This window comes from Rhipicephalus microplus, chromosome X (assembly GCF_043290135.1).
Source record: "Rhipicephalus microplus isolate Deutch F79 chromosome X, USDA_Rmic, whole genome shotgun sequence".
NCBI classification, from domain to species: Eukaryota; Metazoa; Arthropoda; class Arachnida; order Ixodida; family Ixodidae; genus Rhipicephalus; species Rhipicephalus microplus.
In genome coordinates this window covers 351,614,160-351,638,651 of record NC_134710.1, presented here as the reverse complement: position 1 = coordinate 351,638,651, position 24,492 = coordinate 351,614,160, and the positions used below count along the sequence as shown (strand labels likewise).

General features: G+C 44.6%; 1 protein-coding gene and 1 long non-coding RNA gene across 3 annotated transcripts in view; one reads left to right on the top strand and one right to left on the bottom strand.

Annotated features, from left to right (window-relative positions):
- The window catches only part of LOC142777283 (uncharacterized), an 87,704-nt gene that overhangs the window by 32,649 nt on the left and 30,563 nt on the right, over nucleotides 1-24,492 (top strand). The window lies entirely within an intron of this gene.
- LOC142776338 (uncharacterized) lies at nucleotides 5,833-23,775 on the bottom strand. Of its 2 annotated transcripts, none has more exons than XM_075879843.1 (5): nucleotides 23,333-23,775; nucleotides 11,866-11,928; nucleotides 9,487-9,713; nucleotides 6,281-6,440; nucleotides 5,833-6,183 (listed from the first exon to the last, which is right to left on the bottom strand). In XM_075879843.1, the coding sequence occupies exons 2-5, from the start codon at nucleotides 11,867-11,869 to the stop codon at nucleotides 5,921-5,923; spliced, it is 654 nt and encodes a 217-aa protein (XP_075735958.1). In that variant the 5' UTR covers nucleotides 11,870-11,928; nucleotides 23,333-23,775; the 3' UTR covers nucleotides 5,833-5,920. The 2 variants fall into 2 exon arrangements, with proteins under 2 accessions (XP_075735958.1, XP_075735959.1); XM_075879844.1 differs by having other exon boundaries at nucleotides 9,625-9,713.

Below are 24,492 nucleotides of genomic sequence, written 5' to 3'. Positions count from 1 at the left end.
TTCACAGGCTTTGCTCATTGTTAGCGTTAAGCCTATATTGTGTCCACTGCAGGGTGGAAGCCCATTCAATGTTCCCTGTCCTGTATGAGCCAATTTCATATTATGGCTGATAATTTCTCGATCTCATTGGAACTAATCACCTGCCACCCTCTGCTACATTTCATGTGTCCTAATATAAATTAATTGACATTACTGACCTTTCATCCATCTTTTTTCTCATTCCCAACTAATGCATTCATTTTTGATAAACTCTGCTTTCTTCCCATGTCTTAATATTATGCTAGCCTTTTTTCATTTTTCTGAAACATTATCTTTGCTCAGAAGCTAGAAGTTATCAGAAAGAACATAACGACATTATACCTCCTGAGCATATGGCATCATCAATACAAAAATGTAATAAAAGTGAGAAAACATCCTATCTATATAAGAGGCCCTAAAATACTGCAGGAGGCAACAAATAAACTGGTATTTGTATAAAGGCAGTGACAAAAACTTTGACTACTGTCACTTATTCTGATTCTTGGGACATCTTTTTTAGTACATCATAACACATAATTACACAGTTACAAAATTTACACAGAGGAATTGCCACCACGTGCATTGAGGCCACCCTTCAGAAGTCATGTGAGCACAAGGATGAGGTAAGCCTTAAAAACCAGATTAAAAGACTAAAGGATGCTGGATATCCCAACAGCACCATCACACCCGTGTGCTAAACCCTCCTGCAGAAAGTCAAGTTAAACAAAACAGGACCAAAATAAAAACAGAATGACCAAAGATCTTTGCATGCTATACCGTACGTACATAAGGTGTTTCACAATATAAAGAAAATAGCGAGCCGATATGCTTTTATCTCGTTATTTGCCATCCCTTGCAATTTTTCAAAAGTGTGTGTACTAAAAAGCAACAGGAATAGCCATTATTTCACCATTCGTCACGAGAATAGGTATACTGAATGCCAATATAATGTTGTGTATGAGATACTATTGACACGTGGAAACGTAAACATAAGACAAACTGGGCAATGCCCCAATGTTTGAGCAAGACAGCATGCTTAAAATGTTAAGAATGGCTATGGTAGTCGCATGGCCATACACTGTAAAGAATGTAAGTGCAGTTCTATGTTTCATAAAACACTGTTTTTGAAAAAAGCAAGAACAAGAAATGAAAGAGAGACTGTGAAAGCATTTTCTTGTCAGGAAGGCCATGGATCAGTGCATCAGTATACCTTCACTCATCCATTCGGAGAGAGAGTATTCTTTTCTCAGTTAAGATTATATTATCATGGTCTCACATGTGTCGTTGTGCATGAGCACTGTTCTTGTACTCTGTAAAAAAGTGGGCGTAGTACCTTCAATAAAATTTAGTTGGCAGTCAGCGCTCTTTCCTGTCCTTTTTGTCTCTTTCTGAACTTCTCTCACTGTTACTAGAACACAACCACGATGAACCAACTTGCCCAGATTAAGCTATTGTTGACGAAAAGTCAGAGCATGAAAATACTTCAGGAACTCAGAACCTCCTCACTACCCGTCTAGTTACGGCCCTGGTCTATGTGTTCCGAGAGTGAAGCACTAGTGGAGCTATCTAACTACCTAACGGTGAGGAGGGTTTGTGTATACTCGAGCTTGTTTCATGACATGGTGAGAGGTGGCAGGTTGTTGAAATAATATGCTGTGTGGGAGGTCAAGATTTTGATTGAGAACGCTGAGTATGAGCCAGTGACATTAGGCGTTCAAGACTTTTTGCGATATTCACTCTAGCATAGGACCTTGGTTGGTGGTTGACGTGTGCATTTGATCACATTGTAGTCTTCCATCATAATTTTTTTGCCACTTGGCGTCGACGCTCTTGAGTTGTACCAAAGTAATTAAGCATCCAGGTACAAGTATCTTCTGTCAGTGTTTAAATGAAGAGCTGAATATGAGTAATAGCTTCCATCGATACTTCTGGCATTGGTGTATGCACATTTCTTTTGAAGTTCTCTTGTAAAAAGGCATTAAAGGTATGTTTTTGTGACTTTTTAGTGTTGGCCAGAACTGCTGGTGTGTCCGAACGGCTCTTCGATTGGTTGTGGTGTTGTCTTGTTCAGGGCCACAGAGCTTTCAGTCTTTTTTTATATTTGCCTTCACAGGAATGCTCTTTGCATGCTTCTTCAGTACTTTGTATTATTCCTAAAGCATTGACTTCCAGATTTTTGATTGTGGTGCTTTAATCTAGTGTTCAACTTCACGCTAGTTTCATTTGCACGCAAAGCAAGAACTCAGGAGTATGGTAACTTTTGCTATAAATTTTCCCTTCTTCAGTCTACTGTATTTTTGCCTGTGTTGTCTAAGCGCTGACAGCCTCGTGCGACAGCTTTTTTTTTGTGCACTTATTGTGTGCCAAAGACTTATTTGCCTCCTCAGCTAAAGACTTTTTGTATTATAAGAGAAAGCTCTGTCTGTATTGCTTTTGTCATTTGCTGATGGTGTATATTCAGTATCTTTTCTCAGTGTACACTATACTTGAATGGAAGAGCAGCATGACTACCTTCAGCTGTTAGCAGGCTTTTAGCTGCTGTGATACTGATTGATGCTCCTTTCTCGGGCGTGCTATTTTGGATGGTTGGCATGTCATTGCTTCTTTTAAACTTTAAAACTGCAGGTGCACCTTTTTCTAGGTACACCTGGTATATTTTTGCAGTGGTTATATATATATATATATATATATATATATATATATATATATATATATATATATATTGTAATGAATTAATGAATCTGAGTAACGGACGCTCTGCTGGCAACGAAGAAGACGATGATGATCGGTGGCTGCAGTAGTAGCTCGCGCACGCCGCTCGCCATTAGCCAGACCTGCCTGATAAAGGACATTTTGCCAAGCTACGTCTGAACCCTTCTCGACGTACAACACCTCTATTTTAAGTGGTGGAGGAGCCGGGGTTCCCATCAACCTGGAACTTCGCAATCGGACGCTACCCTCACCGTTCACCATGACTGCTCCTGGCCCTTCTCAAGCTGCCTTACCAACGACAGTCTACTGTACTGGCGCGCCTCGGCAACGCGACCCACCAATTTTTCGCGGCAACGATGAACAAGACGTCGAGGACTGGCTCGTCGAGTACGAAATCGTAAGCGCTTCCAACAAGTGGAACGCCTGCGACCAGCTCACAAACGTGCGCTTTTACCTCGATGATGTGGCCAGCCTCTGGTTCAAGAACCACGAAGGCGAAATTACCAACTGGTCCGCCTTCAAGACCACCATCTCCGCGGTCTTCGGCCGTCCCGCCGTGCGCCGGCTTCGCGCGGAACAGCGTCTCCGTAGTCGAGTCCAGCGCAGGGACGAGACCTTTACGAGTTACATTGAAGATGTCTTGTCCCTTTGCAAGCGCGTCGATGAATCTCTAACCGAACGCGACAAAATCAAGCACATCATCAAAGGAGTTGACGACGACACCTTCCAGATGCTCGTCGCCAGGAATCCACAGACCGTCACCGATGTTGTCCAGCTCTGTCAGGAGTACGACGAGTTGCGTAAGCAGCGTGTCTCGACGCGCAGGGCCGCAGAAGATACGGCTGAAGTTTCCGCCCTCGTACATGACGTCGCTGCTGATCACACCGTCTTACTGCCCCAAATCAAACAATTCATTCGTGAGGAAGTTGCGCGTCAGCTTTCTCTTGTGGCCGAAGCATCCGCGCCAGTGACCTCGTTAGACCCACGTCTACGCCAGGTCATTGAGACACAGGTCACGCAAGCACTGCCTCCATCGCCACCTGTCCCTACGCCGCTGACCTACGCTGCCGTCGTTGCTAGACCCCCAGCCCCACCTGTCTCTGGCGCATACCGGGGCACCGGGTCCTCCTACTCTACGACGCTGCCTACATACACGGCACCCCATCCCGTTTCGCCCCCTGCACCTTCTGTCGTTAACCCATGGCGCACCTCGGATAATCGACCCATCTGTTTCGCATGCGGTTTCGTGGGACATATAGCACGCTACTGTCGCCGTCGCAACTTCCAGCCTCCAGACCATGGGAATTCTGCAAATTACCAGGCTGCACAGAATCCCCCGCGACCATCTTCTTCTATCACCGACTCATTGTCCCCACGACGCCCCGTCGATTCTCGCCGGTCATTACCACCCCGTCGCCGATCTGTCTCCCCGATGCTTCGGCGCACGAGCCCCGCTCGAGAGGAAAACTGACAGCCGCAGTTCCGGAGGCAAGAACTGCGTCGTCGTCGAACTTTCTAAGGCCTCCTCTTTGTCCGACCAACGAAATTGATGTGCTAGTAGAAGGTGTTGCTGTACGTGCACTTGTCGACACAGGCGCCGTCGTTTCTGTAATTAGTGAAAAACTGTGTCGCGATTTGAGAAAAGTTACAATGCCGCTTACGAATCTTGCTCTGCGTACAGCCACCTCCCATTTCATCGCGCCGACAGCTCAGTGCACAGCACGCGTTCTTATTCAAGATGTTTGGTACGCCGTCAACTTTGTTGTTCTCCCACGTTCATCTTACGACGTCATACTAGGATGGGATTTTCTTTCTACCCATCAGGCCCTCGTCGACTGCGCTCGTGCTGAACTCACGTTGACGAATCCGTGCCTTGATATCGACCACCACAGTCCCTCGAAAGTGTTTGCCGCAGCTGACGTCCGCATCGCGCCGTTGTCCGCCGTCCTAGTGCCTGTGTTTTCCCCTGCTGCCACTAACTCGACGCTCCTGTTCCAACCAACTATAGCTAGGGTGCAACACCGAACCATCGTCCTCCCGTTTGCCGTCATCAACTTTTCCAATGGTTCGGCGGTACTTTATGCGTGCAACGTTTCTGCTTGCCCGTACATCCTGCTACGCGGTGAGTGTCTGGGAAGCCTCGAGACCTTAAATTGTATTTTCGAAGACCCGATCTATCCAGACAAGCCATTTCTACCGACTTGTGCCATTACACCCGCAACTGACGCTAATGAACCTATGGATCCCAGGCAGCACGCCGCCGTTGGACCAATCTTGGACCAACATCGGCTAACATCGGCACCAACGTCGGGCCGACGTCGGAAGTGCAACTTCTTCCAATGTCGGGCCGACGTTCAAGCCAATGATGGGCCGACGTTTTGCCGATGTTTTAGCCAGTATGCAACCAGTATTGGGCCGACGAAGGCCCATCGTATTGCCGACAAAGCTGCCAACGTTCGGCCAACATTGGGCCATATTTCAGCCAATGACATGCCATTTTTACGCCGATGTTTGCTGCACGACGAATATTGGCTACGGATGTACGACCGACATTGGACCAATCCAGGGCCACATTGCAGCCAATCAAATGCCGTTATTACACCGATGTTTCCTGCACGACGAATATTGGCTACTGATTGGCTTGCCATTATGTAACCATTATCAGTAGGGAATTTTTCTTACCGGAAGATTTAAACAATATGCCTCGATGACCCGCTCTTGTAGCTTTGCAGCCCTGTATACTTGGGGCAACAGAAAATTGAATGCTGAGAACTGAAAGCAGTTACTCGATCTATTTCATTTTTTATACCTCATTCCCTTTGCTAACACTAGAAGTGTAGTTTATTTTTTTACCAATTTATCTTTTGCAATAGCGAGTGCTTTATTTGGTACTGGTATTTGGTACAGCAGATCGAAAAAAGTCGTTAAGAAGTAAATGTTGAAAGCGTATGTCCCCCACTTGCAATGCCCACATATGTCCCCCACATGGTAATCGAGAATATTCATAGTTTAGAGCATTTTTTTGTAACTAAAACATGGTGATGGTGCTTCCGAATCAGCATAAGCTAGCCGAACAGTGCACCACCGACAGTCTGCAGACTATTTATTCTTTGTTTTTTTTTTATTTATTCGGTACAACAAAAAATGTATACATTGAAAAATATATATACACAACTAAAAAAGGCCCGCTCTACTGCAGGACAGGTTGCGTTGGGGGCACAGTGACAGTGGTGCTGTCAAGGCCCTGGCTGCTGTGGCTGGGCAGGAAGCCAGCTGCCGCGAGCAGCCGATAATCTGCACTCTGAGAGTGGGGATCATCGGGCTGCTCCACAACAAATGCTTCTCTGAAGCGCCGCTTCCTGCCCCCACAGCGATCACCAGACCCTGGCAGCCACCTCTTAATAAAGTTGAGGGCCTCCGCCTGGTCGCACCCAGCTTTTTGGCAGATGACATCTGCATACAAGAACAGAAATACCATAGTACACATGAAGCACTGCAGTACAGAGAATACACAAGGGTACACACACATAAAACAATGAACAAGTCTAACCTGTCACTAATCTACAGAGCCTCAGGTTCACAAAGGCCCTTTTCCCTTTTCTGCCATGAAGGCTGTACAGCACTTGCACGTCATGTGCCAATACAGCCTTCATGGCATTCACACCAATTTCTCGGAGGCCACGTCCCCCAATCTGCAGGAGGTGCTTGCGCTGTAAAAAAATGCAAGAAGCATAGATGGGGTAAACGCAACAGCACATCGAGATGTTTTCATGATAAAAATCTGCAAGAAGAGGACACTGAAAACAACAACTTGAATTTTTGGGCATCACAACATTTCATTGTTTTTACGCTAACTTCAACTCACTTGACCTAAAATGGTTTCCACATCAGCCCTCTCACACTCAGTGTGAGAACCTTTCAGAGTCCTTCTCTGAATGCAGTTTCGCTGTTATGAAATCAAATACAACACTGTTATAACCCTTAATAAATATTGATTCTAGCTATGAAATAGTATAATTACTTTGTACAGTGCTCAAATTCCAGTACACGTTTCTTCGAGATTACAATGTCTTTGCCTGAATGTTGACCAGGAGTAGCTTCTACAGGTGAAAAACGATAAAATATGTGGAATTCAAAAAGAAGCTTGGACATGTTTTTAATCAATGCATTGTAAGCAGAGCACAACAAGATAAATGAACATGATCAAGGCGTACTAAGAGGCAACCTTAGAGCGACCAAATCTTGGTCATAGATGAAACTGATAGAAAAATAAAGGTCGCACTAGATGGTCGCACCATTCGCTGTTTATATTTTTCTGTGATAGCCAACAAAGAGGCATGTCGCTATAGAAATCTCATCACAATAAACAAAGGTGCATTTTTCTTCACACTGCGAAATTGGGTGCATGTTAGATTTTTAAAAAACTAAGAAATCGGCTAACACAAGGCAGGGTGAACTGTAGCTCAAAGTAGAGAGAGCCGCAGCGGACACGAAATAGGGTGATAAATGAACAAAATTACTTAATGTCTGTTTTAAGCAGGCTATTGCTAGTCACTGCCCATCAAACACACGATGCCGCCTACATCGTCTGCTAGCTTAGGACAGTTCACTCGGACTTCACGGACTATAGTAAATACAGTCGAATCTCATTATTTCCAACACACTTAATTCGAACTGACGCTGTGGTCCTATCAAAGCTATACCGCGCTCCGAAAATGCTCTCAGCACCCTGCCCAATCCTGCGGTGGCACTTCAGACACCTCATCGCTAAGCTTGAAGAAGAAAATGAAGAAAAGGAAAGAAAAGACTGCGGTGGAATGTTTGCCAAATGCCAATCTGCGACATTCCTGTGCCCCGCTACGGCTTTTTCCGTCCTTGCCACGTAGAGACCCTTCTCCTCTTAACACTGCGCATGAAGAGAAAGAGGCGAAAAAAAGCTGTCGCAGAGACTTGGCTCTCTCATGCCGATCTGCAACGCGCCGGTGTCACGCTTCCCTGTTTTTCGTTCCTGCTATGTAGAGACTCTTCTCCTTTCAACACCGCGCATGAAGAGAGAGAAAAAAAAAAGCTGCCGCGGAGTGTTTCTCTCTCGAATGCCGATCTGCTTTTCTCCAGGTGGAGACGCTCCTTTATTCTCATCATGTGCTGGCCACGCTCCGGCTGCAGCGCAGATGGTAACAGTGGAAACACAGTTGTCTTCGAAGAGTGCCAGCACTGGACATTGCCGCGCGCAACTTCTTTTGCCAGGAGAATACTGAAGCCGAAGTACAAATGCTTTGCAAACTGCACGCAAAACTTGTTGACTCGTTGCAAGGCCAACGTGTACAGACATGTATTGACTACTTTAATTAATGACGGATGTCCTGTAATTTGTGAATAAAACTTCTCCATGCACATGCATCACTGCATGGTGAGCCCTCCGCTCGTTTACCGTATTTACTCTATTCTACCGCGCCCTCGATTGTAACGCGCACCCGGTTTCCACGACAAAAAAAAAAAAAAAAAAAAAACTAAGACATCGGTTGCAACGCGCACCCTTTTTTCTCGTTGGCCCGCTTGATCACACCACTCGCGAAAACGACTCTTTTTGAGAGCGTCTTCCGTTTAAATATGAAGTACGGGGGAAGCTTATGCCTATCTGACGTGCAACAGAGCATTGCTGTCACTCTAGTTTTACCGTGGCCCGATGTCAGTACACAAACTTGCTTTGCCCCCTTCTTCTAGACGGTTGTGGTGCCAGGCATGTCGAAGTAAAGAGGCGTGTGATCGGCATTCCCGATTTGCCCAAGCAGGTAGCCGTTGTTGTGCTGCAAGTTTAGGAGGAACCTCTGAAGACTCTGAAGCTTTTCTTCGTACTCCTCCGGCAACTTCCGGCATATGCCCGTTCGCCTTCGGAGGGAAAAGCCTTTTCTCTTCATAAAGTTCGTTAGCCAGCACCTGCTCGCTTTAAAATGGCTCTGCATTAGCCCTTTTTCTAAGGCTAACTGCATAGCCTGCACTTGGAGCAGTTCTGTCGTCACGGGCACCTGTGCCGCTCACTGCTTAATCGCATACTCGCCGAGCAGCTCTTCAATTTGTGGAAACCGACCCTGCTGTGGTCCACTGAAGCCTTTGCGTGAATCTTTGCTGTCGACAATATTCTGCTTTTGTTTCCGCCAGTCCCGCACGCACGTTTCGGGAACTCCGAATGACCGCGATGCGGCCCGATTTCTGTCCGTTCCGGCAAACGCGACGACTTTTCTTTTAGAAGCAGCATTGTGGTGCACTCGTCGAGTTTTTGGAGTCGGCCCTACCATGCCGTCGATGCTACCGTCGATGCTAATGTACTACAAGATGACGAACTCCTCAGCACACGTATGAAGTGCCGCGCATGGGAAACACATAGGCAGAAATGACCGACGCGCCATGCCGACGCACGTAGGGAGCGGCCATTTTGTAAGTGGCGATGGCAATAGAATGACCATATTCATTTTTTTTTTCGTACTCGATTCTAACGCACATGCGATTTATGAACTCTCTTAACCGGAAAAAAGGTGCGTGTTAGATTCAAGTAATTACGGTAACTTTCATTATTTTGAACTTCTTTTAATTTGAACAAATTTTCTGGCCTCTTTGAGTACGAATTATTCATATTCGACTGTAGTACAGTGGCTCATGAGATAACCTGACTAGTTTGTTTCCCGAAACACAGTATCTTAAAGCAGTACTAAATTTCTGCATGTTACATAGGCATATTAAAAATCAAGAAATATACACCAAAGCCGCAGCCACAGCTTTACTCTGCACAGCTGCCTCTGCTGCCTCCACTTCTCCAATTGTACCAGCAGGCAGCCGGGGAAGGTCAGAGGGGCGCTGTGCTGGCTGGGCGTGCTGAGGCACGGACAAGAGCCGTACCTTGTGCTTCAGCTGTCGCACCTCCTGCAGAACCTCTCTTTGTTGCTGCCGGATGCCAAGTTGGATCCGCAGGATCCGTAGCAATAGAGCTGAAACATACAAGAGTACATACCATATTTACTCGCACAATCTGCATCCTCACATAATTTGCTCACCAGTATAATTAGCCAGCCTGCTTTACTACAAGAAACTTTTTGCTCGCATACTTTGCCCTCCCCAACCAGCCCGAGCCACCTTGCCAGCACACACACAGACACATTTGACTTCATGATGCTCTGGTCAGGCACATTTCTTGTCGAGCAGGCGAGTGCAGTCTTACACAAAATGGACTGAGTGCAAGGTCGCTTCTTCCATGAACTTTTATGCTTTCCCTAGAATATCGAACTTGAAAACTGAAACCTGTGTATGTGTAGTCCGAAATGCCTAAAGGTTTGCCTCCTATCTTCCCACCTCTTCCACGGCAAGAATGTATTCCCGAGACACAGCACAGACGTTGAACGCGTGCAAGGACCTGTCACATCAACTAGATGAGCCAGGTTTTCGCACTCATTTTTTTTTTTTTTCGGTTTTGCCATCTGGCCATTGCGTTTTTACCGTTCCTTGTGATAGGCTACAATAATTATATATGAGGCAGATTGCTGTTATAAAGCTTACCGAAGAAAACTGAAACCGTGCTACCGCTAAGCACATCAGCGTGGAGTTCTTCGACATGCAATATTCAGTATGGGAGCCAGCAGAAGAGTGCGTTGAATAAGACTTAGTATAGAAGCTTGGGTGTGTTGGTTAGATATCGGAGGGAACACAACGCAATAGAAGACTGGGACAAGGAATGGACACACACACACATGAAGGGCGACACACACAGCACTGTGTTGGCATCGCGCTTCCTTGTCTGCATCTTACTTTACGTTGGGTTCCCGACAATTATTGGAGAGTACTTATGTTCTCTGGTATAACGCTGTCGTGGGAACTGGTTTTTGTGAGCACCGTTCGGAAGAACTTCAAGAAAATGGGGGCATTTGAACAGGCTTAGCAAACAAATGACAATCCGCTTTGAGACAGCTGTGACAGCGCCTGCAACATATATTCCCAGTTGAGCTTTTAGGCCAGCGATTCCTACTAGCTTCGCACATGACCGGATTGACAAAAAAAGTACACATAATACGCGAGTATATACCGCATTTGACTCTGTAGCTTTGATGAACCAGGTAGATACACAAATTTATCCAAAACTCCATTGATTCTGTTGCAAAATTATTCAACAAATTGCGATGTTATCCATGTTACTATACGATTGTGGCACTTTACCATTGCAGCTTTCCAGGAGGCACACATAGTGCAACGTTAGTTCACCACTCGCAGTTAATTGTACGCAGTAGGTTGCTCACAGCAACTGACTGCATGCAATGGTGAACATCTTGCATGCTTGCACCGCTGTTTCAGCATGCTGGCTGCTTCCCATACGGCTATCAATTGATGTTCACAAAATTGGGAAGATGAAGAAAGACTACACAGTGCCCTCTGGCCACCCTATACTCCAAACCTCCAGCCAACAAACAAACAAAAGAAACAGAAGTATGCAAATGAATATTATTCCTAATGCAGCTGGAATGGAGTGTAGTTTTCACCAATTCTGTGTGTTAAGTCAATATGGAGTGAGTTAACTCCATAAAGTAGCTTTTCTCATAACAGTGTTCACTCTATTGTAACACAAGGAGTGACTTCATAGCATCTAGAAGGAAAAATAGAATCTTCAGTATTTGATAGAAATGTGAGGCTCTACCTTAAAACAACAATGATCTGAAAAAAGAACTCATTACATTCGAAAAAAAAAAAGGTAGCACAGTTGATCCCCTTTACAAGAGACACTGATGTAACAGACAAACGGGGATAAGAGGCACCAGTGTGCAGGCTGACATTTGGCCCATCATGCATCAGGCACTCCGTAGATGCGCCTGTGCAGCCGGGAGCCCTGCAGTCAAGCATGCTGAGCAAGACTGTTGACCACTGTACAATGACACATTGCCACAAAATTCCAAAACTTCATTTCACAGACTTCTGCAAAAGCTTCTTACACTCTTGCATAATTTTTGCACAAGCTTCTCTCATTCTTGCGTGATTTTCGTCAGAACATATAAGTGTTGGAAGTTGTATGTCCCCAAAAACTTGCACAATACAAATAGCATACATTAAAGTCTATCACTTAATACGTGCATAGTGTAACAATGAAAGGAAACTCACGCATGGTTTGCTCCGAGCCTTCCCCGTGCGGTGCCTCCCTGAGCCTTGGAGAGCACTGTACAGCTAGAGCAAAGTAGCATCAATCCAGTGTTAATGGCAGGTTAACAAGACAACAAAACTAACCCCCATATTCATAAACGCTCCCCGACTCGACTTTCACCCTTCACTTGACAGAGTTGAGCACTGTGCCGCTGCTCGTTTGAAAGCGACGCTGCGCTACTCGAGAATCACAGCAGATTATTGCTGACATGCAGCAATTTTCTCTGCTTAGAGACGGCGCTCCCATCAGCCATCTCAAGTGAAGGTGAAGCATTGAGCGGAGGGACGTTCTAGAATACGGGGGTAAGATTGGTTGCAAGAACACTGCAATAGACACACTTAATTTTTACACTTCATCTATATTGCACAGCTACACACATTCTGCATCCTTATAATGCAACATATACATACAGGCTTATAAAGTAAACACTGGAGGCTGCTCAAATAACACCTACACAAAAAAATTACCCAAAAGTGGCCATGCGCAAAGTACTTTTATTTGAAACTCACAAAACTTTTGCGGTGATGGAGAATAAATAAGACAGGTTACGCTTGGAGGCACATGAGACCTTCGCAGCTTTCATAAAGTACAAAAAACAACATGGTATGTGTGTGTGTATGTACACATGAAGCTTCAGCCTTTACATACGGTTTCTCGAAAGAATCGACTTTGAATTTTATGGCACCTGTGTCCTTCAGCGCAATTGAAAGCCTGCTGATCAGTGTGTGCAATTGTGGAATAGTTACATGGAAAATGGCGTGAAACACCTAAAATCAAATTTTTCTAGCTAGGAAATATGCAGCTGTGTATACACAACACATGTTGCAAACAGTGGGAGGTGACCACAAGAGTGATTTGAGTGCAAGCGGCAGTATTCCGCATTCATGCACCCCGCCATTTTCAACTGTTGACCAAAAGCAGCACCACTTCAGCGTGCTACTTTTTTTTTTTACATCATAAACAGCACGGAATACAGCGAGGATGAAAACAACATATGCAATTAAATTTTGAGCACTATTTATGGTGTGCATGATTGATTGATTGATATGTGGGGTTTAACGTCCCAAAACCACTATATGATTATGATAGACGCCGTAGTGGAGGGCTCCGGAAATTTAGACCACCTGGGGTTCTTTAACGTGCACCTAAATCTGAGCACACGGGCCTACAACATTCCCGCCTCCATCGGAAATGCAGCCGCCGCAGCCGGGATTCAAACCTGCGCCCTGCGGGTCAGCAGCCGAGTACCTTAGCCACTAGACCACCGCGGCGGGGATGGTGCGCATGAAAAAAAAAAAAAAAAAAAGGCCTTTGTACAACGACGAATTCATAATTTGCCTTCACGGACCTTCTGTTAGGCTGCACCACATACAGATTTCTTGTGGCTTTCAAAAGAGATTTGAAAAAAAAAAAAATAATAATAATAACCGTGTTTACTCTCGTCATGAGCGCACTCACTAAGTCACCCTCATTTCAGTCGCCAAAATTTTGAATTTTTTTTTTCTTCCACATATTAAACACACACCTTACGTTCATCCGCTGAAGTCCCACGGGCTCCCCCCCCCCCCCCCTTGTCGCCTTCGCTCGCTGCCACGTGCCATTTTATTTTTGTTTCTATTTGTTCACGGAACGTCCCCTGTCTTTTTTAATTATCTCTTGTAACATATGTGGCATTATCTTGTTCCCGAGATGCCACAGGTACTCTGCTATGTAGATGCACCATTTAACTAGTACTATTGATCAACTGTGCATTTCTGATGTTTACCTTGCAAGTACGTAAAACTGGCATGCTTCTCGATCTACGATACACATGTGGCTTGTCTCACTTTGAAGGAAAAGTTAGCATACAATGGTGTAAATGCTTAGAATTTGAAATATTAAGGCAGCAGGACACCGGAGATGATCATATGGTAAAGAAACAAGTGCTGCCTTATTACTGGCAAGTTGTCACTTATATGTACAAATAAATTTTGCGAGCTAAAAAAAGTACAAAAGCACAGCGAGGCTATGATGTGGTTCAACCTGTGGATTCGCTTCATTTATCACGCCATATGATGAAGCTTCCTTTGGTAAAACTGCTCAGATAAGAAAAAAAGTTTGCTGTCCAATACAGCAACTATACAAAGTGTGCACGTGCATCTCGCAGCGCCTTTTCGTCACTTCCGAAATGCACCACCAACATGCCCGGGCACCAACCGAATCTATCGCCTACAGCTGCCATGTTGTCTCCTCGTGCTTGCACCCGTTTAGTTTTGCCTTACGATGCAAGTTTGAGAAATTATGAGCTGCTAGTGAGGCAAGTTGATTCAGTAGTCCACGCAGAGGGAGCAGAGCTTAGGGTGTTTCTTCGCTGAAAGTTATAACCTGAAATTGAGAACGCACATTCCGATTTTCCTAAAAGTACCAGCGTATTTGGCTGGTGCAGATTAACAAAAGCTACTTGAAGAAACTTTGCAATATTTGCATCTTCAGGTGCAACTTCATTACGGGTAAGTGCCATAGCCAAGTATTTACCTGCAAACAGATATAGCTTACCAAGATACTGTACATACAAACTTGTCCGCAGTTAAAATCATGATGGCGAGGAAGGCGTTTAAAATCGTGATGGCGATCGCGGAGATTTGGTATTGCATTGAAACAAACTATAAAGAATGGGAAACAATATTAGTTCACTTTGAAGTATAGCCGATCGGTTCAAGTTGGGCGTCAGGATTTTTTTTAATTAGTCAATTAATTCTATACACGGTCTCTATCATGTTCAGTGACTTCACTGTACATTAGCGTACAACAAAAGCAAAATACAAAGTGAAAAGTGTGTTAAAGCATACGCGAAAAATAAAGTGATGACTGGCATTACCGCGGCACACACCACGCAAAGTCGCTATCTGCCTTGTATAATATTTTCCTCGACTATTTCTATAAATTGCAATCAAAGAGGCTCAAGCTCAACATCAGCACTGTTTAAAACACTTGGGGGGGGGGGGGGGGGGGCATTGCTACTTTGGTGGCGCAGGCCGTGACAATATATTTATAATATTATATCTCTTGTAAACTTGCCTAGCTCTGCACAACTAGTTTTCGATGGGAGCAGCTGCGCTTCGCACATCCACTCTTAAAATTGCGGCTCGAGAGATTTTAGCTTTCACTTGTTTTTGGGCCAGGCAATTTGTAGTGAAAGCAAGATAATAGGCCCTCATAGGTTGTGGCAGGCAGCCGGTGTACGCCGTGGGTGGTATATGTGTCGCACATCTTGATTATCTGGTCTTGTATCGAGTGAACGAGCGAGGCCTTCCTAATCCAATGAGCTCATTAAAGTAAGACAACAAAAAACCACAATGCTTCCACATCGTTCACAGCAACAGATGACGAGCCCCCAACAAACCGCACTGCAGCACGTGAACTGCCGTAGGTACCCAGGGAGTTACCCGGGCATGGTGGGAGAGGGCGACAACGGCAGAAGTGACATCACAAGAACACTATGTATAAAGGGGACATTTAAAGACTTTTTTCCCATTTTTAAACTTCGTGCACTGTTCTGTCACAATTTATAGCTCAGAATAGTTGTATTTTGAAAAGGGCACTAATTCATAAGCCCAATGGTTCAAGGATGGGTGCATTTAGGGGGCCCATTCTACGTTTTACTTATGCCCTTCAAGAACTTGCTTACAGGGCCAAAGTCCTGTTTCAGAAAGAACACGCTAGTGCGTGGCCAGCAGTCCGTCAAGCATTAGTGCTGGTGAGATTTGGAAATGCAGCGCATGAGCATCCTCATCTGCTACTTCTCTGCTCATGCTCTCGGGGCTTACTTGCGAGGCACGGTCCTTCGCACTTTTCATTTTCACACTGTAAAGCAACTGATACCAACTCTGCCTTCCATTATTTAATAAACCAATATTTCATGGTCACGAGGACGAGCTTAAAATGTTTGCTACATCAGACCTGAACAGCATTTTGAGTCATCGAAACTTGCTAGTTGCAGCGAGCATTATGCGAAAAATATGATGTGCTTTACGGTGACAACTTGCAAAACACTGCAGCAACGATTAAAATCATGCATTTTTTGTGCTCACAGGAAATCCCTGAAGCAGGAGGCACTGGGCTAGATAAATTGCGCAGCTAAAATACGGATGCACTTTCCAAGGCTGTCATGCGTACAGGCGGAGAAATGGCAGACAAAACTGGGTGCACCCCGATTCTATGCGCATGCGTCCCATTCACAAGCCTCGCTGCCAGTTAGCACCACATGGCTAACTGTCCATGAGCTCGCTTGTTTCCTGTAACAGTGGACCATACGGTACACCTATTTAAAAACGAGGATAGAATGTATATAATGCAGCATCTGATGAAGCCATGACGATGTGTTGCTGATGAAATCTGGAACTCTAGTTAGTACCCTTATTGTTAACCACCTGACCGACTAGCAAAAAGATTTGCGACTGAAATGATGGCATCTACACCTGCCCTTAAAGGGACACTGAACAAAGTTTTTGCCGCCGAGATTTTCAGCCAAAGCAAAAGATTGGGCCATGAAATTCATAGACAATAATAATTTCAAGCAGAAACTACGAAAACATACTGAATTTAATGAGCCTTTTACAAAATGACGCGTCTAGCTCTTAGACACGGCGTTTTCTAAGAGGTCGCGACATTTATTTTTGGTAGTGTCTATTCTCCCGGCAACCGGGATAATTGTTCAAAAAAATTTCTCCCGGCAGTAGCCTCCCATTGGCTCTCACATGTCACGTGACTAACTGCCGGGGAGAACACCCCACCACCCGTTCTGGGACCACCTGAGACCGGACAGACGAAGCCTTGCGTGCGTGACGAGCCCATTCGTACACGTGTCTCCGCTCGCAACACGTGCAACGTGTGTTGCTGCTTCGTTGCCGTATTTATTTTGCTCGTGGTATCTTTTATTTATTACGAGACATCAGACCATCGAGTGCTTTACTAATGCAAGAGGCTGAGGACGGCAAAGTGCAGCTTGCGGTTGGTGATCGCTTCGGCACTTTTGAAGACCTCGAAGCGTGTATCTCCCGCTTCAGTGCAGAAAACTGCGTGCAGTTATGGAAACGGGACGCAAGGACCATTGCGGCGGCAAAAAACCGCGTGGGGAAACTGGCCAGCAAGATGTCGGAGTCACTGAAGTATTACCAGCTTCGATACTGCTGTATCCATGGCGGCGCGAAGTTTATCAGCACCAACAAAGGCGCGCGGAAATCATCGTAAGTAGTTTTATGCGGCTATGCGTGTGCTCTTCATTTGCATTTTGGGTTGAGTTACTGAACTGTGCTGCACTAGTAGGTGGTTCACCTTTTCCGGCACCTTCTACGCCGTGGTGCCGGCATGGTGCAGCCGCGCGTGCCGCTGAGCAGACGAGGTTGCACTTAGGCGTAACTTAAGCAGCGTGTTTTGCCCAGATATTTGCACCTCATAATCTGTGCACATGTACGGTTTGCCATCGGAGGGTGTTAGTTGAAAGAATGGAGTAATTAAGCAAACAAAAATACGGCCTGCACCGTCTCGGCATCTTGTCATTCGCTTGGGGTGGCGCATTGTGCCTGCACCCCTGAACTCGCGTTGCACATTTTCTCAACTCAACTTCTCGTGCACAGTCGTGAAGCGGTTCCGATCGCTGCAGGTGATTCGAACGGACCTCTAGTATTTGCGAACCGTCTACCACTTAAAAAAAGCCAAAACCTCATATACGCAAAAATGCACGCGACGCGACGTAGAACGCCTTCGCGCAAGTGCTTGCTTGCATACGCAAATCGCAAAATCGGCGAGTCATCACTGTTGCTGGCATGAGAGCGTCTTCTCGTAACAAAAGTGGCACGTCGTTAAACTGTTAAACTTGCCTATTCATGAGCTGCTATTGGAATTTCGCCCTTGTAATGCATATACTATTTCTATTTTCCTTCCCCCATTCTTTTTAGGACATTCAAACGGGACTGCAGCTTCAATATCTACATTGCTGTGGAGAAGGAAGGAAAGTTCCTGGAAGTGAGGTCACTCGACTTGACACACAATCATCCCGTTGACCAGAAAATTTTTCGGCATTTACCTCAACAGAGAAGGTTGGCACCAGAGCTTCAAAACAAGGCTCGTGAGCTGATGAAAATGAAGGCCAACAAGATGATGGTGAGAGAACAAATGGAGAAGGAGAGTGGTAGTGCTGTTCTTCTCAAGGACTTGTCAAATATTGCAGCCAAACATAGACTGTTGCAACCAAGGAATGATTTGCCCGAAGTTGTACGCATGCTTCAAGAGAAGCACAACGCAACAGTACGTTTGCTTACAGATGAAAACCGTGAGCTCCAGGCTGTCTACATTCAAGATGATGTGATGAAGAAATCATTTCAATGTTGGCCTGAAGTCATCTTTATCGACGCTACGTACAAGTTGTTAGAGACAAGAATGTCTTGCTTTCTTGTCATCATTGAGAATGGTAATGGAGAGAGTGAAATTGTCGCTGTTGGGTTGTTTTCGACTGAAGATGCCGACACGCTTCGCTGGTTTTTCGAAGAGTTCAAAGATTTGAATCCCAGTTGGAACTCAGTGAGGGTGACCATGGCGGACAAAGATGTGAAGGAACGACCGGTAATAAAAGAACTATTTCCATCCTCGGCACTACATATATGTGCTTTCCATGTCCTGCAAGCATTCCGCAGAGAAGTAAGTGTGCAGAAATTGGGAATCACAAAAGCTGAACAAGACACTGCTCTGGACTTATTGCAGCAAATGGTCTATGCAAAAAATGAAGACCAATATGATGAGCTTTTTGCCTTGCTGCAGCAAACAGCAGCAAAGGGAGTAGTGGAATATTTCACTACCAACTGGCATGCCATTCATACAGAATGGACAATGGGATCAAAGTGGTCGTGCGGCAACTTTTTCAACTCCACGAACAACCGAGCAGAGTGCTTAAACTCTAAGCTAAAGCAGATTGTAGAGCGCTTTAGTTCTCTGGAATTGTTTGTTGAGCGATTCTTCGCCTTGATCAACACTCGGCGAAATGAGAAAGCTCACAAAGCAGCTGTTATGCTGCAAAAGAAGATAGTAATACCAAATGGCTATGAAGCAGCCAAATTGTACGCCACCCTGCTGACTCCCTATGCATTTCGTCATTTAAATGAAGAGCTACAAGCTTCCATGACTGCGACAGAAAAAATCAATTCTGCTATTACTGATGGCAAGATTTGTACAACTGAAGATTGTTCGTGTGCCTTCAGGAAATCAATGCTGTTGCCCTGTCGACACATTTTCGTTGTACGAACGGCATCCAACATGCCCAAGTACGATAAAGGACTATGTGCTGAGCGCTGGTTTTTAGATACTTATGTAGCCAATATCCAACTAAGAAAGAGTGATATGTGCAGTGACGTAGAGCATGTGCAAGTAAGCACTCACAGCAATGAAAAAAAATTGTCAGCACATCAAAAGTTCAAAAAAGCAGCTGGCGTTGCATCGAAGCTTGCAAGTATGGCATCAGAATGCTCCACGGAAATGTTCAAGGAGAGGCTGGCTCTCCTAGAGACAATTCTCGACCATTGGAGAAATGGCTCGAAAGTTCATGTTACTGCACATGAGCCTGCACATCACTTGACAGCTGCAGTTGCAGCTGAAAGTGCAAACTCGGAAGGTTTTCCGGGGTCTGTTGTGGATGTACAGAGCAATGCTGATCAGAATTTACTGTGCAGAGCCTCGGAAGAGGCGAAACATCACCAGGAGCTCTCGGAAGCAAGCACTAAAGTCAGCGAGCATTCAAGCAGCCAACACTGCAATAGACAAGATGAAGCCAGCACAGATGAGAATTCTTTGTCGCAGCCTTCTGACCTTCAAAATATCAAAGTGCCAGTTGCTATGAGAAAATGTGGTCGTCCTAAAGGTCATGTGCTAACAGTTATTGGCCTTCCAAAAAAACGCAAGAGAACGGCAAGTCTGGGACCATTCTCTGAGCTTACAATGAGAGAGAAAAAGCTAGCCATGCTCAGTTGGCTGGTGGGGAAGCGGCAAGCATCAGATGCTATCAAAGGCAAACTACTTGACGAAGAATCTGTGGAAGCAAGGCCTGAAGACATACACGACGGCATTCGAGATGAAATGGTTGACATTAACCTAGTACGGCGTTTTTTCACAGATGATGCTTAGAAAGCTGTGCAAATGGTCCTTAGTGTAAAAAAGGACGAGGAGTGGAAGTGCACAAAATGCAAAACAAAACTAGATGACCATGATGCAGTATCGTGTGACTGGTGCTTATTATGGTACCACCTTCCATGTGTTGGTGTAAAACAGAAACCCAAGACAAAACTGTGGAAATGTGGCTCGTGTACAACCACTGCTACAGCGCAGTAGCATGTTGCCTTTGTGAAAAAAGCAGCACCTCCATATACAGGGTGTCGCAAATAACTTGAGCCAAGAATTCGAAAGTGAAAGGCACTTAGGAGGCGAATTGAACCTAACGCATACTACTCGCACTAGCCTGTAGATATTCACAAGCTAGTGAGTACCTACAGGCTAGCCCCCCTGATTAAAAAAAGCCCGTGAAATGTGAAAAGGAGCCGTGTGACGGACTGCGAGCGCACTGCTATAGTGCTGCTATAGGCTTTCTTTACATGGAAAATATAACAGCGCTAGATGTTTCGTACAGGAAACAATTTAAACGGTAGTTTCTGAAACATGTCAGTGTTCATATTTTGGGTTTCCAGCCCATAAATATTAAAATAAATAATTAAGAATGATTAGTTAATTAGTATGGGGAGAAAAACTAGCCAGAGTCTCTATAGGCTAGTGCGAGTAGTACGCGTTTGGTTCAATTCACCACTGAAGTCTCTCTCATTTTCAAATTATTGGCTCAAGTTACGTGGGACACCCTGTATAGTATAATAGAATTTCGGGATTGTGCAATAAAATATTTTTCTACACTTTTCTATTTTCTAATCTCACCTACAGTATTGGCTGGCCGTGAGAGGCAAAGTTGGAATTACATATGAGTTGGCTTTTGTGCTCCTGTAGAAATTCAATTAACAGTGCTCTCAACTTTCAAAAAAAGGTAGTAGTACTTGCTAACATTGGGATAGTAATGGTTTGCCACATGTGTTGCAATCCAGGTAGTTTGTGCAGTTAGCAATGTTAGGGGTAGTAACTCTTACTACCTTTGCCTTTATTAACGGCATTTAGTAACTGTTCCTACCCTAGCTATTACTAATTACTACCATAGGTAGCATCTTCTAGAGACTTTAAGAAAAAGAAAGGTAGTAACTGATAGTACCCTGTCCATTTTGCCACATCATTTCACCATTGATAACACTGGTTAATTTATGTCTCATTACTATGCAACTTCCAGTAATTTTGCGTTGTGTCACCATCAACACGAAGATTACATGGTTGTAAAAAGTACACTAATGCTACAGTACTAAGTAAATGACTCGCGCGGTCTATATAGCCCCTACTTTAGGATGCATGTCTGGCACAGGTCGGCACTTGTGTCTCGGGATGAATTATAAAAAATGCCAGCCTAGAGCACTATATCATACTAAATGTTTGTGTTTGGGTCAGCCGTGCTTATAAAAAATTATGTCGTTTCTATTTCATATAAAAGTGAAAGTTATATCTACAGCAGCCAAAACTAGGTACCGACTCATTAACACAGTCTCAGTGCAATTTAATGGTTCACTGTGCCAATATATCCGCTGTTAGAAAGTAATAGTTTCTGAGATTTTATGTACCAAAATCATAATATTAATATGAGACACGCCGTAATGAGGGATTCTGCATTAATTTTGACCATCTGGTTCATTTCTATCTGCCTGTCATATTAGTTTATTATAATTGTGTATTACAATGCGTGCAGCACTTGCTTATGGGTCTTTAACTTGAACCTCTTCGTTGTGATAATAGCTGAATGATGCTTAGATATCTCTATTGCGCAACTTTTTTTTTATCTAATGCATCATGCAAGTGACCTTTTATTTTTTTTATGTTACCAGCCCACTGCACGTGTAATTACTGCCTTGCACAAGCGCCGAGAGAATTCCCGGGAGCAGTCCAGATTATTTCGAGATCAACTGTTGGGCTTGAGTGCGCAAATGCAACAGTTAAGTTTCACTGCTCGAATAAATGCGGCCACCAGCGATAACGCTCAGGTCGCGGGTTCGTATTCCGGCTGTGGCGGCTGCATTTCCGATGAAGGCGGAAATGTAGGCCTGTGTGCTCAGATTTGGGTGCACGGTAAAGAACCCCAGGTGGTCGAAATTTCTGGAGCTCTCCACTACGGCGTTTCTCATAATCATATGGTGGTTTTGGGACGTTAAACCCCACATATCAATCCGTTTAAAAATGAAACGTTGAGACGATTCGTCTTGTATATGATACAATATGAGTTACTTATTATTTTAATTTGCTTAGTTCATGGCCGGATTGCAAAAATTTAGAAGCAACATCAGTTACTACCTATTTCATTCCAATTACTGGGTACTAATGCAGGTAGTAAACAAGTAGTAAACAGTTTGTAACGGTTGCAGCTAGTAACTACTTACTAGCATACGTAGTAAACAGGTTGCAAAAGGTTAGTAATGCTTCAAGAAAAGTAGTAAACTTTGCAGTTACTACTTATTTGCTTGCAGACGCTAACTTTTTACTCACTTTTTTAAGAGTGTATAGGGAGTGCATGTTCGGCTGCCGTTAGAATGCGGACAAATTTTACGCTGCCGGGAGAACTGCCAGGAGATTTGTCCCAGCAGTTACTCACCTGACATACGAGAGCCAGTGGGACGAGACTGCCGGGTGAAATTTCTTTGAATAAATTATAATTCTCCCGGCAACCGGAAGAATTCTTCAAACAAATTTCTCCCGGCAGTCGCCTCCCATTGGCTTTTATATGTCAGGTGACTAACTGCCGGGAGAAATTTTTTTCAATAATTCTCCCGGTTGCCGGGAAAATAATACAAAAAATTTTTCCCGGCAGTTAGTCACGTGACATGTGAGAGCCAATGGAAGGCGACTGCCGGGAGAAATTTTTTTGAACAATTATCCCGGTTGCCGGGAGAATAGACACACCCTTTATTTTTAAAGTTTTTTTTTTGTTATTCAAGACAAATCTACGGTGCATTGTTCACAGAAAACAAAATTGCCTCGGTAAGATTTCTTTGCGAGCAGCTTACTAATTTTAAGGCAGGCGCGTTGATTCGTGAACTGAAGGATGCGAGTGATCGATCTTGCCTGCTAGTGGCTAGGCGACAAAGGCTTTACCTCATGTCCTGGTGTAGCTAAGTCACGCAAATGGAGCAGAAAATGTGCATTATCATTTATTTCACCTAAATATCACACGTATGTGACTTATTGCCGGTGACAGGTGATCAGGATGAAGTCGACAAGTTGCAAATCTGAACAAGAATTCACTCGAATGAAAAACCAACCTATACTCACGTGCACGGTGAAGTCGAACACGTCGTCCGTCAATGTTGTCACTGATGCCCGAAGGAAAAGAGAAGAGGACAAGCGACGGGGTCGTCTCTTTTCTATAAAGTTGGCGGAACTGCCAGAACGGCCAACACAAAAGGGATCGGGTTGATATTCCTCCATCTGGGCATCAGTCGCTCCACCCGGGCATGCAGCTGCTACTAGTTCTACTACTATCCTCTTCCCCGTGCCTCTTCCCGACATTGCAGTGTTGCTGCCATACTCGCGAACCTTTTTAAATTAAAGCACGCAATCATGTATTATCGTGCGCCATACTAAACTTAAAAACAGTGCGCCGGTACATGAGATCACGAAGCGCGGTCCACGCCATCACTAGAGCAATTAGAGAAATGAAACAAAGAAAACAAAAATGTATAAAATATTTTGTCTCAATACGATCCGCAATCCAGTTTCCTGCAGCGGCTTTTGGCTCTGTATGAACGGCCAAGCCAGTGCCAAGCCAAGCTTGCGTCCCTGATCAGCTGTTTGTTTCCATCGAGAATTCAACAGTGAACTGGCAATTTGTTTAGATGATATTGCTAAAGGGCTTGAAATTGAATATTTCTCTACGTACTACTGCTGTACTTTTTCTCTCTGTTTCCTGATCACAGTGATGAGATTGAGGAGGTTACAATTTAGAAAACAGCAAGTGCAGCTCAAGCATTGCTAATATCGCTGTTTCGGTAATAAAATGTTACAAAGATTTTGCCCCGCGACCTGCTTGCCGTGTTCGAGCACCCAGTAGAAGTTTACGGTGCCGCGTTTGAAAGAGTTGAATAAAATTGCAATATTACGAAAGAAAGGCTCTGAAGCAACATCGCATTCTATCAGGCCTACACCTCCCACACCTAGACGAGGAAACTCGTCGATATTATCTTGCAAAGCTGTGTATAATATTTAAAACACATTCTTCAGCCCACGATGAATTGTTCTCTCGTGTGGCTTCTCCATTTGGTACTGTCATGTTAACTTACAAAGGCAACTTTCCATATTTAGTCTCTTCTGATGTTGCAAAAGCTTGACACGTGGTGTGTATGCCATACTGATAATTCTCCTCGTAACCTGGGTCCGCCTCTTCAAACAGCGTCGCATTTTATTGTTCGCAATTGTGTTTGTTTTGTACTGTA